This window comes from Bactrocera tryoni, chromosome 2 (genome assembly GCF_016617805.1).
Source record: "Bactrocera tryoni isolate S06 chromosome 2, CSIRO_BtryS06_freeze2, whole genome shotgun sequence".
NCBI lineage: Eukaryota > Metazoa > Arthropoda > Insecta > Diptera > Tephritidae > Bactrocera > Bactrocera tryoni.
Window position 1 is genome coordinate 7976627 of NC_052500.1, and position 16254 is coordinate 7992880.

Here is a 16254-nt window from a genome sequence, read left to right on the forward strand (position 1 = left end):
GTGTTCGCCATGCCACGTACCGTGATGCGCGCGGCGTTGCCCACTCGTACTTCTTCAGCTGGGAGCATGCGCCGACGCGCAGTCTCGAAGTCGACTGGTTGGATGCGCGCAACATTTGCCGTCGCCACTGCATGGATGCCGTTTCGCTGGAGACACCACAGGAGAATGAATTCATCAAGCAGCGCATAGCGCGTGGCAATGTGCGTTACATCTGGACTTCGGGTCGTAAGTGCAATTTCGCTGGCTGTGATCGTCCCGACTTGCAGCCACCAAATGAGAATGGCTGGTTCTGGTCGGGTTCGGGCGCCAAAATCGGACCCACCTCGCAGCGCAACACCGGCGATTGGTCACACACCGGCGGCTACAATCAACCACAACCGGACAATCGTGAGGCTGCACAGGGCAACGATGAGTCGTGCTTGTCGATTTTGAATAATTTCTATAACGATGGACTCAAGTGGCACGATGTGGCTTGCCATCATTTGAAGCCGTTCGTGTGCGAGGACTCCGACGAGCTGTTGAACTTTGTGCGTTCACGCAATGCTGGTATTCGTCTGTAAGTTGGCGCCCACTGTATGCTAATGGAACGGGTGTGCTGGTTTTACTGTTAGTTTTGTCATGGCATGATGGAATGTGACGCTTGTGGATGCATGGAACGTGACCTTTGTTGCTGTTTTTGTTTATGTTTATGATTTATTTGTATTATTATTTGTGAAGTTTTTGTTTAAGGCTTACCGATTTGTTTCGCAATTGGCACGAAATTTTCGAAGGTTTGAACAAAAAACGCTGTTTTAGTTTTTAAGTGGAATTTGAAATTAATTTATGTTAAAATTACAAATAAAATCGAAAAACTTTGTTGAAAATATTTCAAATTTTTTTGTATTATTTTTTCTCAATTTGTTGAGATAAAGTTTAGTCGCACCTTTAAATTGCCTAGTAACACGCACAAATGTATGTACAGTTATATTTGTATTAGAAAAAAATAGGAGTGGCCTCAATAAAAAATATAAAGTATGTATACACGTAAATAACCCCTTTTATATTATATATAAAATATACTGTTTTATTTATTTTGTACATTTCGGCCGTTTATTTCGTTTAGCGTGGCTAATGCATTTAACTAACTGTAAACAATAACAAAAAAAATTTAACAAAATTAAAAATAAAATAAAATACAAAAATTGTAATAAAAAATTGAAAGAAAAATTATAAAAAAATATAAAATGCAAAAATTGTAATAAAAAATTTAAAGAAAAATTATAAAAAGTAAAATAATAATAGTTTTCAGCCTTTAAAATAATAAAAAAGTGTACATGTGTATTTAAATATGCGTAGAAAATTGAAAATAAATCATTGCATTAGTATAAAGCGTGTTTCTATGGCTGCTTTAGCGGAATTAAAAGAAAAATGTTGCATATGCGCAGGGCGCCATGAGCTAACTTCCGTTGCTACACACTTTTGCCGCCAGGTGGGCGAAATGCAGCATGCCGCTGAAACGCTGCATATGCAAAGGCGCATCGCATCCCGCTGTTGCTTGCTGCTGCATGCTGGGTGCCTGGTAGAATGGCTGGTTGTTGAGAGCGCACAAATTTGTGTGTCGCTGCTGTGCTGCCGCAGCGCTGCCTGCAGAGTGACGTATATGCGCATATGCGTGTAGATTGACGTAGAAAAGCAATTTAAACGCAGTTTTTTCGCTTTTTAAACATTTATTTTTTATTATTAATAATTTTTAATTTTTTTAAATATTTTTTTTATATTTTTTTATAACTATTTTTTATTATTTTCTATGCATAAAGTAGCATTGTTGTAATGTTTACACTACAATTATCAAAAGAAAAATGTACATCTATTTGCTATTTATTTTTCTTGTTGTAAATATAGAGTTTAGTTACACATTTACTATATATCTATGGAGTATAAAGTATTATGCAGGTATGCTACGCACATACATACATACATTTCTTACGTAAGTGGCTGCTAGTTTGTGGTTGTTTCGAGTAAGTCGTTACATTTAATGGATTACTACTGCTCTAGTTTATGCCAACACTTTGGTAATTTATCGTTGAATAGTTTCGTGTGCTGCGCTGTTATTTCTATTATTTAGTAGTAACTGCTGGTTATACATATTTTTGTATATAATTTCTAAATATTTGTTTATCCTTTCGACGCACAATGTTTTAAATACATAATATCCATATAATTGTTATTTATAATTTCATATGGAGTAATATATTTTTCATTACTTTAGCGAGTATATTTCGTACATTTGTTATTTTTATTGTAATTTATTATTATTTTTTGGGGGGTTTTGTTAAAATTTTATTTTATTTTGTAGTTTATATATCTAAATCATACAAATTTCACGCAGTTTCACTGCATAAATATAGCGGTAACGCAAAGGCAAAAGAGAAAAAAATATTTTGGTAATACAAGCACAAAGATTTTTTGTTTTTCATTTAAATTAGAAGGAAAAATTGAAGGAAATTGTTTTCCAAACAGTTAAGTGTATATATATTATATTTTTTAGGGTTTTAAAGTGAAATAAATATAATTTTTTTTTTGTTTTTAAACGCGTTATTCAAATATTGCTAAGCAGTGAGGCATGTTCTGAATTTCGTAACGAATTCTTATGAAAATAAACATCAATGTTGGGTTTGGTTTTGGCACCGTAAAAATAATGTTTTAACATAAATACAGTTTTTTAGATGAAAATTTCGAGTTTTTTTGTGCAATTTTTTTTTTTTTAGAATATTATTTTTAACTTCAATGCCATAAATGAAAATTATTTTTGATAATAATATTTTTAACTTCAGCGACATAATTCAAAAAAATTTGAAATTTTTATTATGTATATTAGGGTGGGTAAACAAAAAATTGCTATTTTTTCGCTTAGTACTCAGAAAAATAGTTCGATATTATAGTTTTGAGGCAAAATTTTTCTACGAATTTTTAACTCAATACAAAAAGATCATTTTAAAATGCAAAACTCAGTTTTGGAAAAAATTTACTGTGCTAAAAAAATTGTCTCTTTTTTTTACATATATTTTTTATTGATGTTAGACGATGAATATCTCGAAAACGTTAAATTTGATCGAAAAATTATTTTTTAGAGTAGAAACGAAAAAAAATAAAAAGTGTTTGAACCACCCTAATGTACATATTATACATATCTGATATTTGAATTTTTAAACTGATTAGAGTACCAAGCGAAAAAATATTTGAACCACCCTAATGTACATATATATGTATACATAACATACATTTAGTATTTGAATTTTTAAGTTGAGAAAGCAAATAGTTTTTAGCGAATATTTTTAACAAATTGTACATATTATAGCTTGCTGGTGCTATTTAAATTATTAAGCATAATTTTATCTTTTTCTTACTACAAAAATTTTCTCTGAATAGCTCTCGAAATTTTCTCATTCTTCATATGCGCATAAATTTAGTTAGACAATGTAATTATTAAGTGGGTTTTCCTTGAGTTTTCTTAAAAATATAAAATTTTTACAGAGTGCATTTTAATATATAACTAATTCAAAAGACAGTGCTCAAATTCATTTTTTTTGCTTGAAATTATTTTTGTGCGAAAGTTATTACAAATTATTTCTAATTTTATTTTTTTTGTGTAACATATTTTAATTGTTTAAAAATTTTCTTTTCTCGGCAGATTTTATTTATTTTTTATAATTTAACCTCAATCTGCATTCAAAGTATTTTTAACAATATTTTAATAATTCCATATTATTTTTAGTTCTGTTAAACAATGAATAAAATGTGTATTATTTTATGCCTGAAAAAATAAATATTATTTAATTATTTTTTTAAACGGTCACACTTTTTTAATAATTTCATATTTTTAAATAATATTTATTTATTTTTTTCAATATTTTTTTTAAATATTTTTTTAAATAAATATTATTCATTTATTTTTATATATTTTTTTCAAACGGCCACACGTTTTTTGCTTGGATCTAATTTTTCAAAAATTTTCACTGCTACCATAAACCACTTTTACGCTACAAATGTTTATAGAATAGTCAAGTTTTTGTTACGCACATAAACATTTAAAGCAACATACATTTATACTGAATAAATAATAAATAAATATAATAATATTATATAAAATATGTTTAATATTTACAAAAGAGAAAAACAAAAAAAAATACATATCAAGATAGTTTTAATATTAGAAACATACATACTTATCTAAATAATTACAGACACATAAAAAATCCATATTATAATATTTATATATATGCATTTTTATATAATTTATCTTAAAAAATATATACATATGTATATAGTATATGCCTAAACATTTAATATTTAAAGCAAATTTCGTACGCAATAAATATATATTTATAATAGATAGTTATGAAAAAATAAATATGTAAATACTTTTATTAGTTACTTATTTATTATGTGTGTAACAAAATTGGTTGTATTCTGCTATATTTTCGTTCGCTTAAAATTATATTAAAATACGGTTAAGTGTTTTGTGGTTTAAATGCAATGTAATTTTTTATATTTTTAATATAATATTTTTTAAAATTTTTTTTTTAATATATATATATTTTTAATTCTTATAATAATAATCATCCCATAATATTAATAAAAAATAATAAATCGATCACTATTTGCTCAAAAATTAAAGCAAAGCACTTTGTTAGGGCTAAATGCATGCTGAGCCTTAAATATTAAAAATATAAATGTATGTATGTATAAATAATTAAAGCAAAATACATATAAATCAAATATGTGGCAATACTACAAACGCTTATTGTTGTTGTTTGTTGTTTGTGTACCAAGTATGTATATCCTTTAATATAATTTTATATTCATAAATATTTTATACGCCAAATAACCAAAGCGCTCCTGCAAATATTTGTTCTAACTGCATAAGCACATACATTGCTGTGTTTCTGTGTTTGTATTGGTTAGCTATTTTGTTGTATTTGTTTTGAATTCTTATTCGATCCTCGTTTCGTGTGCTTGTCCTTTAACTATTGTGTTTGGCTTACATATGCAGTTTACTTATGTTCTACATATGCGTGTCAATTATGTTTGTTGTAAATTCATTGAGTCGCATTTTTTTTGCTTGTAATTGTGTTGGTGTAATTGTATGGGTGTTTGTTGCTTTTTATTGCATTACTTGTGACTGTGTGGCTTTTATTATAAATTAATACACTGCAAAACCAAAACCTAGAATTAGAAAAAATCGTAAAACACATTAATGAAAATGTAATGAATTGGACAAAAAAAAAACATATAATGTAAATAAATTGTGCGTTAGTGAGACAGACATTAAGAAGGGGGTGTTAGCGACTTATGTTATATTAGTGTTGGTAGAGGAAAAATTTAAGTTTAATGGGGAAGCCGGCCTTAAATTTAGTTGAGTTATTAATTATAAAATATATTTTTTACAAAATCTTACAAATAATTTGTTAAATAAATATCAACAATTGATAGAAATAATAGCTTAGAAACTAACTTCCATTAATCAATTTTTGGAAAAAGCCGGTTCGAGCAGACTACTGCCGGAATGACGGTACAGTTGCATTTGAAAGAGTTTACACCACTTAAATGAAAAGTTCACATGCTCTTCTTTATTGAATTTAACTATATAACATTATTACCTCGACTATAAACGTACCTACACCAATAAAGAAGAGGATATAACCTTGTGGTTGATGTCATATGAAATTTTTGAAAAAAGGGAAATGACGCATCGTAAATGGTTAATAATAATTTTTCTCTTTTGGATTAAATGCTGCGTCGTTTCTATATTAAAAAAATAGCATTCACAATTTGGCTAAACTACATTTTGGATTAAAAACGAAATAAAAAAAAAAAATCATCAAAAAAAATAAGTTTTAATTAAAAAAAATTAGATAAAAAAAAACATTAACAAAGAAAATAAATTTTAATTAAAAAAATTGAAAATTGGAATAAAAATTGATCATCTAAATATTTAAAAATTAAATAAAAAATATTAAATAAAAAATTAAATAAAAAAATTAAATAAAAATAAATTTAAATTAAGGTTAAATTAAAACCGATCTATTAAATAAATTTTATTTTATAAAAATTGAAATCTCAATTTATAAAAAATTTAATTTTTAATAAAAAATTGAGAAATTAATTTTTAAACGCAAAATTGATAACCCAATTTTTAAATCAAAACTAATCGCAGCCCTGCTCTGAAGTATACTAAATATTTAATTATTGTATGCATTAATATTTAATATAATATTGTTAATGTTACTTATACTAAATTAGCTAATTATTAGATAATAATCTTTGGCTTGATTTTCAATAAATGCTTTAGCATATCATATGAATTTTCTAAACAACACATTTGCTCTGCTTTTCGGTGATTATATAACGATTATGTACTGATATCATTAAGGGGTTATATACCGTTAGAATTTTCAAAAAATCGATTTTTTTTTATTATTTTTTTTTTAATATACATACATATGTATGTATATTTAAGAATACACACAAAAAATTTTATATCGTTCCGGTGAATATTTTCGAAGTTATACGCAAATTTGAAGAGGCGTTTCAAAGTGCTTGAGGCCAAATTTTAAACGCGTTTTTCTCAAAATGGTGAAATGGTGTTTCAATGACCAACATTACTCGAAAACGGCTAAACCGATTAGTCTCAAATTTCTAACAGGAGCTTCGTAAATATATTTGCTAGTAATTAAACGAAGAATTTTTCTCACCGATAAATATTGTTTTATAAATAATTTAAGGCCGAAATTTGGTCAAAAATCTATTCTTTTTCGTATTTTTTGAAAGCAGTTCTCGGGGATCAGCTGTGATTATTTTCCAAATAAATATTTTTAGTAATACTAAGTCTTAAAATACAGTTGAATTCAATAAATTTAGAGGTTTTCTCAGAAAAAAATCTGAAAAATTCGCTTTTTCGGCCTTCTAACTGTATGTAACCCTTTATATAATACTAATTAACTGCATAAATTGCACAATACTTAGTTCTGCTTTAAACACTTAGAAGTCAAAATGCATAGAAATAGTTAGGTTATATATAAGTAAATGCATATAAATTATTTTTAAGTATATAAAGACATAATTATATAGTTTATAGATAATACATATATACACATATATGTATATATAATATAATTATAGTTTTTATCTATATACATACAATAATTTTCACTAAAAATTTACGCAAGAGAAGAATTAAATTTATAATAATTATATATATTTTAAACAAACACTCCAACATAATAGCCCATCAACATTTTCGCACACTTTAAATAGTTGTTTGTGGTTAGTAAAGCACATACATAGAGACACATAAATCCATTAATAATTTGTATTAATTAATCACCATTAGCCGACGCTCCCAAAGCCCCGAGAAAAAGCATTGCATTGGCGTGATAAAGTCTAAACTTGGTTGCCATAAATCAAGCGATCAATCAGCAGTTTGTAGCATACATACATACGTTTATAACGTGCACCAAACACCTGAGTGAGTGTTATAAAGCCGCACAGCTCACATAGAGAGCACACACACACAGCTTTTTATTTATTACTAATAGTTATTATTTTCTTTAGTTTTTTTTAGATTTTTGATTAATTTTAGTTAGGTTAGTTGCTTAAAATATCGAAATTCTAGTCAAGTTAGCTTTGCTATAGATTTTTTTAACTAAAATTTACTAATACACAACATTCGTATTGTGTATATATGTATGTGTATATGTGTGTGTGTGAAGGTGTGTGCATTTGTGTGCGTTGATTTTTGATTTGGTTTTGTTTTTTAATTTGTATTTAGCAAATTTTAGGCAGTACTTGAATTTTGCGAAGCGCCACTGATTGCATTAAACAAAGCCATGCTATTGCGTTGCCCGCTCGTGACGCTATCATCCAAAGGTTGAAACGGCTCACCGAGTAGCTCGCTGAGCGCCTGACACAGTTTGCGATAGTTTTCGGCGAGCGCATTGTGATATTCCGCTTGATCGTTGCTGATCATGCGCGCGTTCAACTGCAGGGCCGTATTGCAGACCTTAACGAAGTCTCTGCAAGATGTAATCACAAAAATATATACCTATATACATGCATACCGTTATTTGTTTATATGCAATTCGCTCACCTGAAAATGTCCTTCAAATCTTCCACGCGATCTATGGAGAAATTGCTCACTATTTTGGGGTCCAAAAATGCTTGCGCATAGGCGAGTGGACCGGCATTGACGGTGACGGCGACGCTACCTTGCAGCCGCAACTGCAGCTTCTTAACATCGGCTGGCGGCAGTATGACCTCTTCGAGTTCTGAAACCTTCGTTTGCATTTCGTCGATCGCCACCTCTATGGGGCTCAGCTCGATGATTTCGCGTGACTTTACCGGTATACGTTTCAGCACGTAGGGGAAGGAGTAGGTGGCTATAAAAAGCAGGAGACATGACATGTAAAAAAACTATTGCGTATTTCTAAGTACATGGACTTACTTTTGATGACCGTCTTGCGCTTCCATTGCTCCTCGACGCTGCCACGCGCAGCACCGGATTTCGTGAATGGTGTTTCGTACATAAAAGTGTCGACATCGTGATTTTGTTCGAATTCGTTTAGGCGCTGATCGAGCTCTTCTTTGCTGAAGAATGGTATGACGTGGGTGACTTGGATGTAGGCCAATTTGGCATCGAGCGCATTAGGATCCACCTGGAAACAGGAAAAAAACGGAAAGTTCAAAAATCCTTGCATTAGGGCTACTGGAAGTACTGAACCGATTTAATTAATCTTTAACAACATGCCACGTTGTTATTAGGAAAAAATATAAATAAAATGAATTACATTAAGATATCTTATGGATTGACTGATATTTAGGTAACGTCAGTTAAAGGCACCGAGGCCCGGGAACTTCAAACTTTTCATTTTCGAGCAACCCAGACTCAGCTACCATTTATTTACATATTTGTCGATTAAATATCTATAACTAGCCAGAGGTTTACAAATTCCCTCCTTTCGAGAGTCTAATTGTAGAATTGTGTCTGCTCGGGCTAGTTCATCTGCTTCACAGTTATCAGAAATATCACTATATCCTTAAACCCACGTAGGTTTAACGTGAGATGGGATGTTAGATCCACCAAGAGATCAAGGCCTTCTCTCACTATCTTTGATGAAACTCTAACAGACTTTAGTGATTTAAAAGCCGCTTGTATATAAAGGATGATCCATTTCGAGGTTCCCTACTTTATTAAAACAAAAACCCAGAAGCTTCAAATTTAATGGCGAATGTTTATAAACATTCGACAGAACATTCTTTACCATTTATTTTTTGAAGATTATCTCTTTCAATAAATTTTATCAATTCAATCTCTTTCCATCCGTTGGGTGCAATTTTCGACAACTCGTTCGAGCATTTCGGTTGGTAACTAATGAAGGAGACTCGTGATGTTTTGCTCCAAGCCTTGAATCGAAGCTGGCTTCTGCGCATAAGGTTTAGAGGCCCATAGGAAAAAGTCTAAAGGCGTGATATCACACGATCTTAGTAGCCAATCGACGGTCCAAAAACGTGAAATTATCTCCTCACCGAATTGTTCTCTCAAAAAAAACATTGATTGATGCGATGTGTGGGAAGTGGCGCCGTCCTGTTGAAACTAAATGTTGCCGAGATCACGAGCTTCAATTTCAGGCATCAAATAGTCGGTTATCATGGCGCGATAACTGTCAGCAGTCAGCATTGACGGTTACGTTTTCACCGACATCATTTTTGAAGAAATATGGACCGATAATTTCTTCCGCCCACAAACCACCTACACCAAACCGTTGTTTTTTCTGGATGAAATGGCAGCTTTGGGACCTCTTCAGGTTGCTTTTCGTCCCATATGCGGCAATTTTGCTTACCCATTGAGCCAGAAATGGGCCTCATAGCTGAACAAAATTTGGCTCGAAAATGTCGGATTTTATTGGAACTTTTCAAGTTATAGAACGAAGCGTTGTCGCTTGGGCAGGTCGAGCGGCTTTAGTTCTTGCACAAGCTGTATTTTGAACGTTTTCAATTTAAGATCTCGGCGTAAAATGCGCCAAGTCGTTCCATTCGTCAATCCGAGTTGCTGCGAATAGCGCCGAATCGAAACTCCACGGTCTTCGTGCACACTCTCAGCTACGGCTGCTATATTTTCTTCCCTGCGTGCTGGACGTGGTCTATTCGGTCGAATATTATCCAATACTGAATGCTGGGTCTCAAGATGAGCCATGGTATTGCGAGCAATACGCTCAGTAGGCCGATTATGTTGACCATAAGTTGAGCGAAGCACGTGTACACACATTCTTTACATAACGTGAATTTTCGTAATAAAGTTGAATGATTCGTAAGCGTTGTTCAGACGTGAGTCTTTCCATGATGAAATGCCAAACAATACTGAACAGAAATAACATGACAGCTTGACTTACGCGCGTTCTGTTAAAAAAGAAAATTTAAAAAAGTACCTCTACTTGGATCACCCCTTATATATACATTCTTTGTTGTGAGAACACTCCGTTTGGAAAATACTGCAGTGATTTACTAGACTTACTAGGTAGCCGGAGTTTGGAGGAAAAAGAAGACGCTGAACCCGAAGTACGGAATTTTTATATAAACCTACCTATCCACTTTAGATTAAATTTAATGTTTCTGGAGTTTTGGAGCTTAATTTGAGACTGAGTTGCATTGCTTTATATTTTCGATCAAAATTTTTACTCAAGTTATTGCTTGTATGGATTGACGGATAGACAGACGGTCATCCGGTCATCCATCCTGATGTATTTTCTATAAAAAACTCTATATTTATATCGATTAAATCAAATTTGCTCGGAATATTGCGGCATCATTTAAGCGAATACATATTGATCTCTAATAAATTAAAGCCTGAAATTTGCAGTAGGAGCTCTTCCATTTGTGTAAATCCCCATGAGAGATGCTTTCATTTTCTTTTTGATTCGAAACATAACCTCTATTTGTATATGAAGTTTTTATCATCTTTTCAAAAATAAGAGAATATTTGGCACACCCTGTATATTGACTATATTTAAAAAAATAATAAATATATTTAATAACAAAAGGCCAAATATGTGAAAAATATGCAAATAAAATAAACTTATTAGAGACGGATAAACTAAATTCAAATATACAAAAAAACTCTAAGAAATAAAATCAGTCCAGTTATAAACTTTTCGAACAACCCCTATAGAACATATACATATTTATAAGAGTATACATATATACATTGTTTTTATATGTAAGCATGTAAATAAAAAAATTTTTAAATCTCTACGAAATACTGATACCTTCGCACATATGAAAAAAAACTGTATTTTCAATTACTATGACAACTTTGCCACAAGCATCATTTCACAAATCTGGTAAATATTTTCCCGAAAGGAATTAATTTTTGGGTTCGAAATTTGACAATATAATTTTTAAATTTCTACGTTTTTTACTTCAGTTTTAAATCCTATAAAATTCGTTTTAAAAACAACAAAACCAGAGAACGTATATTTTCTGCTTTTCGACGACCGATCAACACGACTGCCGAACGACCAAAAAAACGCGCAAGAAAAATCAACGACGACAGTCGACGAAAAATTTTCACAAAACCTACCGGGCAGTCAGGAAAGTCTTTAAAAAGCAATTGAGACAGGGCAGAAAAAGCAGAAACTTAGTTAGCAGTGAATTTTGACTCGAAGCAGTTTACAGAGGTCGCCGAAAAAAAGTAGATGGTAAGATGCAAACAGCCGCCGATATGCCCATAGAAATGACAAATAAAGAAACAGAGCAAACAACCAAGCTGCCAACGCCGATAAGTGGCACCATTATTTCCACCAATGGACTCAAAATCACATCCAGGTTGAATCCGGACGCCAAGGAATTCTATCCCTCATATTTATTGCGACAGAAAATTATGCGAGAAATTGGCGACGTCGGCGGTGGTAGTGCGCTGACGCATAATGCAAATGTTTTGAAGGTTATAAAACTCGACGGTATACCGGGATCAAATCCAATAGGGACAGATATGAATGCGCTGAAGGAAAAAATAGACGATGCCAAAGCAAAAAAAGCCAATGCAAAACAAGTTGTGGACGAAATAAAAGCGACGAACGTGGGAGAGCCAGTCAAAGTCGATAGTGACAGTGGCACAGGCCTGGATGTCGAATTGAAAGAAGAATTGAACAAGAAACAAGAAGGAGCAGTGGTATTGGCAACTAAAGTTACAGTTCCGCAGTTGAACCTGGATACCGGAAAAACAACGAAGCCTGTGGAAGAAGACGTAAGAGGCTCTGAAGAGGACAGCACAGACTTTGAGGATGCCGAGGGAGAACCGATGATACAGCCGGTGAGCGCACAAGCGAATAAAATACAACTAAACCAATTGGAATTGAATAATGCTGAGACAAAAGCGACCTGTGACAAAGGAGAGACACCTACTATACGCAACAACAGTGAGCTTGGCGAGAACGTAAGTGATGAAGAGAATCGCGAGCAATACTCCGATCAGAGCTCCAATGAAACACTCAACGAGTTCAAGTGTAAAGAAGACACCGAATCCGTTGAAGTTAGTGAGCTCAGCGAAGAGAATGAACTAGCCGAAGAAGAGGCTTCGCATGAACTACCACAAATCCTAGAGGAAATAAAAGAGTTCAACAGTTTGTGCGGTGATGGTGATGGCGATGTGGAATGCGAAGCGGATGGTATATGTGAATGTGGTGGCATAGGCGATGGTGATGTGCCGCCAGAACATAATACACTGCAACCACAACAACAACCAAACGACAAACCAACAAATGAAACGGATATTGATATAGCAACAGGTGGCAGCACCGAAACGCCACTGGAAACACCAAATGAGGTGTGTAAGAGCCTGACTAGTAAGTCACACCTCGGCAAGGTTAAGCTACTCAAGGAGAAGGAGGATAAGAAGAAGACTGAGAAGCGTACTACATTACGCAAATTGGCGAGCATTAGTTTGAGCTTGCGCGGCAAGAATAGCGCACATCACAGCGAGAAGACGTCGACACGCAGCAGCTCTTCGGTGATGACGCGCACCAAACGTCTCTCGGAAAGTCTACACAATCTCACCATGGGACACAAGCCGAAGACGGATAGCAAGAAGACAGAGTGTAGCAGCCGCCTATTGCCGCGCAGCGCCACCAACATACCACGACCACCAACAGCACGCGCACGCACGACTCTTAGCCGGGCAACAACCGAGTCCAATGGCATGAACTATAAAGCGCCGAAAACGCGCATAACCAGCAGCGTCTCAACCGCCAACCATAGCGCCGCGAAAGATACCACCTCACTCAAATCGGTGAGCTCAACGGAGCAAAGTTTAGCTGCGAAGTAAGTAAAAACCCATTGCAGCATTTTATAAAGGCTAACTCATCTTTTTTCTGCTTGCAGAACCACCACACACCCGGCCAAGAAGTCGCTCGTCAGCAAGTCGTCAAATGCCGCGCTTGAAAAGTCCGGCATACCCACTGTCACAGCGACCAAATCCAAGGATTCGGTGGGCAAAGTACGTCCGCGTGGCACGCATGCCTCCACCTTGCGTCAAAATGAGGCGCAAAAGGTAAGCGCATCAAGAAATAATACCTAACCTCACTTTTTATTTGAATTTGTGCTGTATTTTTCTGTGAACTTTGGTGCTTCAATGTGTTCTTTTGTATTTTCATTTTATATGTCCATGCCCCGCAAATCCAAAACCCACATGTTGCGTAAAACCCTGGCTGGTCGGTGTGCCTGTTCAGCGTCGTAATCTATTTCCGAACGATGATGTCGAATCGAATATTGAATTGTCACAATTTTTGTTTAAGTAACGTATCTTTTAAAATATGAAAAAAACATATATATTTTTTTAATTAAACAATTGCTAAATGGAAAACCCAAGACAAGTGAATTGTTGCGCTGTATTTTGGAGAGATCAAGCCTTAAGCTTATTTTGTTTGCCGTTATTGTTGTTGTAAATACAAAGCAAGCATCAGTGCCAAAACAATGAATGATAAATGTAAACTATTGAAAATATATCTGTAAATTGTAATAAATACTGGTACATATTTTAACAACAACAAAAATCGGAGATTTCTGGAAGAATTTTATAGTTTCTTTAGCAAAAGTAAGTGCAAAAATTTTTAAATTTTTACCTATATTCCTATATTAAAAGATGATGCTGGAAGATCTATTCCCACGACAGCCGGTTTTACATTACCAGAATTGACACGGATTTTATCAGGCCAATGGCTATTTTTCAGAGATCTAACCCCTTTTGGATAGGAAAGTTTTAGAATGAGTTTGTCATCACTGAAGCAACTCCTTGCTGCAGGGTTTCTCCGTATGCTCCTGACTGGCATTAAGTCCAACCCGGGCACGGTGGAATTTCGCTGCTGCGTCTCTGCTAAAAGGCTTCATCCAAATATATCTTAAGACCTGCTCATGCGAAAACTACTCAGCACTTCTGGTTCCTCGCACAGTCTGTTCCGTATGTCAGACCGTTATGCCTCGGAACATTACATCAGTCAAATACAATTCTTGCGCTGGCTGGTGTCACTCCCTGACGTGTTCCGTCCTGCGCACCACTCATGAGTAGAGTGCGTCGTACGTTACGCCATACTGCAATAGTCTGCCCCCGAAACACCCTACACTGGCATTGCTAACCAACACTACAGTGCGACAACAGGCTCTGCGGTTTCTATAGCAGCAAGAACCACCACCTACACGTCACTCCCTCACTCCCAGGTTCACCCACGGACACCCGCGATAAACTGGAATTCTACAATTCAACTGCCACGGACCCAAGAGTAAGATTAAGGATAAAGTTGCATTCATGAGCCGGGAACGCTTATCGATAGTTCCAGGCGGAACCGCCGGAGCATCAAAAGGTTCTTACTCAACTACGTCGACGACATAAGACAATACGTCGCCAGACTTCGGACGCAACAGACATGCGCTGACCGCCATTCACAGTGAAGCCATAAGCACCTTCACCGACTCTCTCTTAGTTAATGGCGTACTTGGAGTCAAACCACCAACCATTGTAAGACGAGAATCGAAAAAAACCCTTGCGCAGCTTCGGGCTGGATAATGCAGCAGATTAAACTCCAACTTATCCAGAATCGAGATCGACCTCTTTTCATGCCCAGCTAACCCTTCATATCTGCCACTTCTCTGCTAATGGTATAACTCCGACGGGACAGCACGTTTCCTGAGCCTGCCTTTGTATAACGTCGATGACAACTTATCTGAACCTTACCACCCTAACGGGGACTATATAACCGGTACAACAACAACAACAAATTATATTTGCTAGAAGAACTCTTTCAGATCCTTAAAAAAACTAGACCTAACAATAGGGTAATCTAACTCTGATTAGAGAACAAGTTATAATTGACAAATTTCAGATATTTCGAGATTTCGGTATGTTGTTAGAAGTGTGTAAACCGTATTTCGTAAGTAGGGAAACTCCCTTCTGTTCTAAGTTTAACCCATTTATTTCTCCCCAGCATAAATTATAATATATTTGTAACCGACTCAAATTTTAGACTTACCGGTGATGAGTCCATTATCATCTTGACCACATCCTCGCCGAATTTCTCTTTGTATTGTTTCGAGAGTCGCTCTGAAATCTCGCTAAGTGAAGTTAGTTTCGGTTCCTTGTAAACAAACTCAACTGCGTGATCATCTTCAAAGTACATCTGTTAAATAAAATAAATAAATCGTAAACACTGGCAACTACAAAAAAAGTAAATAAGACTAGCTTACCATGCCGAAAAATACGACACGATAGAAACGACCCAACATGCGTTTGCCCGAACGATTCACTTCGACGATTTTATTATAAGCTTGCATGAGATGCTCATACGATTGCGCCAACTCGATATACGAACGATTGCGCTCATACATCGGCAATATGAGTTTATAAAGATCACCCAAGCACTCGAAGCGTTCAGCACGATCGAGAAAGTCAGCGCACTGCTTCAGCTGATCCAACAGCATCTGTTCGGTGTATTGCGAATCCTGAGCGCCTGCATCCAATTTCAAACCTTGCTCGTCACGCGGTATATTGCGTGATATCTGCTTGAAGGACGAGGCGCCCCAATTGATGTTGCAGCCACCACGTAAACGTAAATACTCTGACATGAGCGCAGCGATGTGCAGGTGGCAGCAAGCCGCCTCCGATATGTTACCATTCTGCTCGTGATTGCGCGCCATCGTAATGAGCCATGTGTGGCGCAGTTCGGGTGTGGA

General features: G+C 34.8%; 3 protein-coding genes across 3 annotated transcripts in view; 2 read left to right on the plus strand and 1 right to left on the minus strand.

Annotated features, from left to right (window-relative positions):
- Positions 1 to 865, plus strand: part of LOC120769593 — a 32721-nt gene extending 31856 nt beyond the window's left edge. The window contains exon 3 of the mRNA XM_040096652.1: positions 1 to 865. Within this exon, the coding sequence (XP_039952586.1) occupies positions 1 to 560 (560 nt within the window). The 3' untranslated portion in view covers positions 561 to 865.
- A 6951-nt stretch (positions 866 to 7816) lies between these two features.
- On the minus strand, positions 7817 to 16248 carry LOC120769198 (dedicator of cytokinesis protein 9-like). The gene is made up of 5 exons (XM_040096092.1): positions 15769 to 16248; positions 15555 to 15701; positions 8483 to 8693; positions 8129 to 8417; positions 7817 to 8054 (listed from the first exon to the last, which is right to left on the minus strand). Exons 1-5 carry the CDS (start codon positions 16216 to 16218, stop codon positions 7817 to 7819), a joined length of 1335 nt encoding a protein of 444 aa, XP_039952026.1. The 5' UTR covers positions 16219 to 16248.
- On the plus strand, positions 11275 to 13997 carry LOC120769197. The gene is made up of 4 exons (XM_040096091.1): positions 11275 to 11375; positions 11459 to 13353; positions 13414 to 13582; positions 13761 to 13997. The coding sequence occupies exons 2-4, from the start codon at positions 11738 to 11740 to the stop codon at positions 13827 to 13829; spliced, it is 1854 nt and encodes a 617-aa protein (XP_039952025.1). The 5' UTR covers positions 11275 to 11375; positions 11459 to 11737; the 3' UTR covers positions 13830 to 13997.
- Positions 16249 to 16254: the final 6 nt, after the last annotated feature.

What these genes read in the sequence shown, in the direction of transcription:
- LOC120769197 (XM_040096091.1), top strand. Translation starts at nt 11,738, where the DNA reads ATGCAAACAGCCGCCGATATGCCCATAGAAATGACAAATAAAGAAACA. An exon ending in GAGCAAAGTTTAGCTGCGAA is followed by an intron (nt 13,354 to 13,413) that starts GTAAGTAAAAAC and finishes TTCTGCTTGCAG; the next exon opens with AACCACCACACACCCGGCCA. An exon ending in GTCAAAATGAGGCGCAAAAG is followed by an intron (nt 13,583 to 13,760) that starts GTAAGCGCATCA and finishes GTGCCTGTTCAG; the next exon opens with CGTCGTAATCTATTTCCGAA.
- LOC120769198 (XM_040096092.1), bottom strand. Translation starts at nt 16,218, where the DNA reads ATGGCGCGCAATCACGAGCAGAATGGTAACATATCGGAGGCGGCTTGC. An exon ending in GTGTCGTATTTTTCGGCATG is followed by an intron (nt 15,702 to 15,768) that starts GTAAGCTAGTCT and finishes TTTATTTAACAG; the next exon opens with ATGTACTTTGAAGATGATCA. An exon ending in TGATAATGGACTCATCACCG is followed by an intron (nt 8,694 to 15,554) that starts GTAAGTCTAAAA and finishes TCCTGTTTCCAG; the next exon opens with GTGGATCCTAATGCGCTCGA.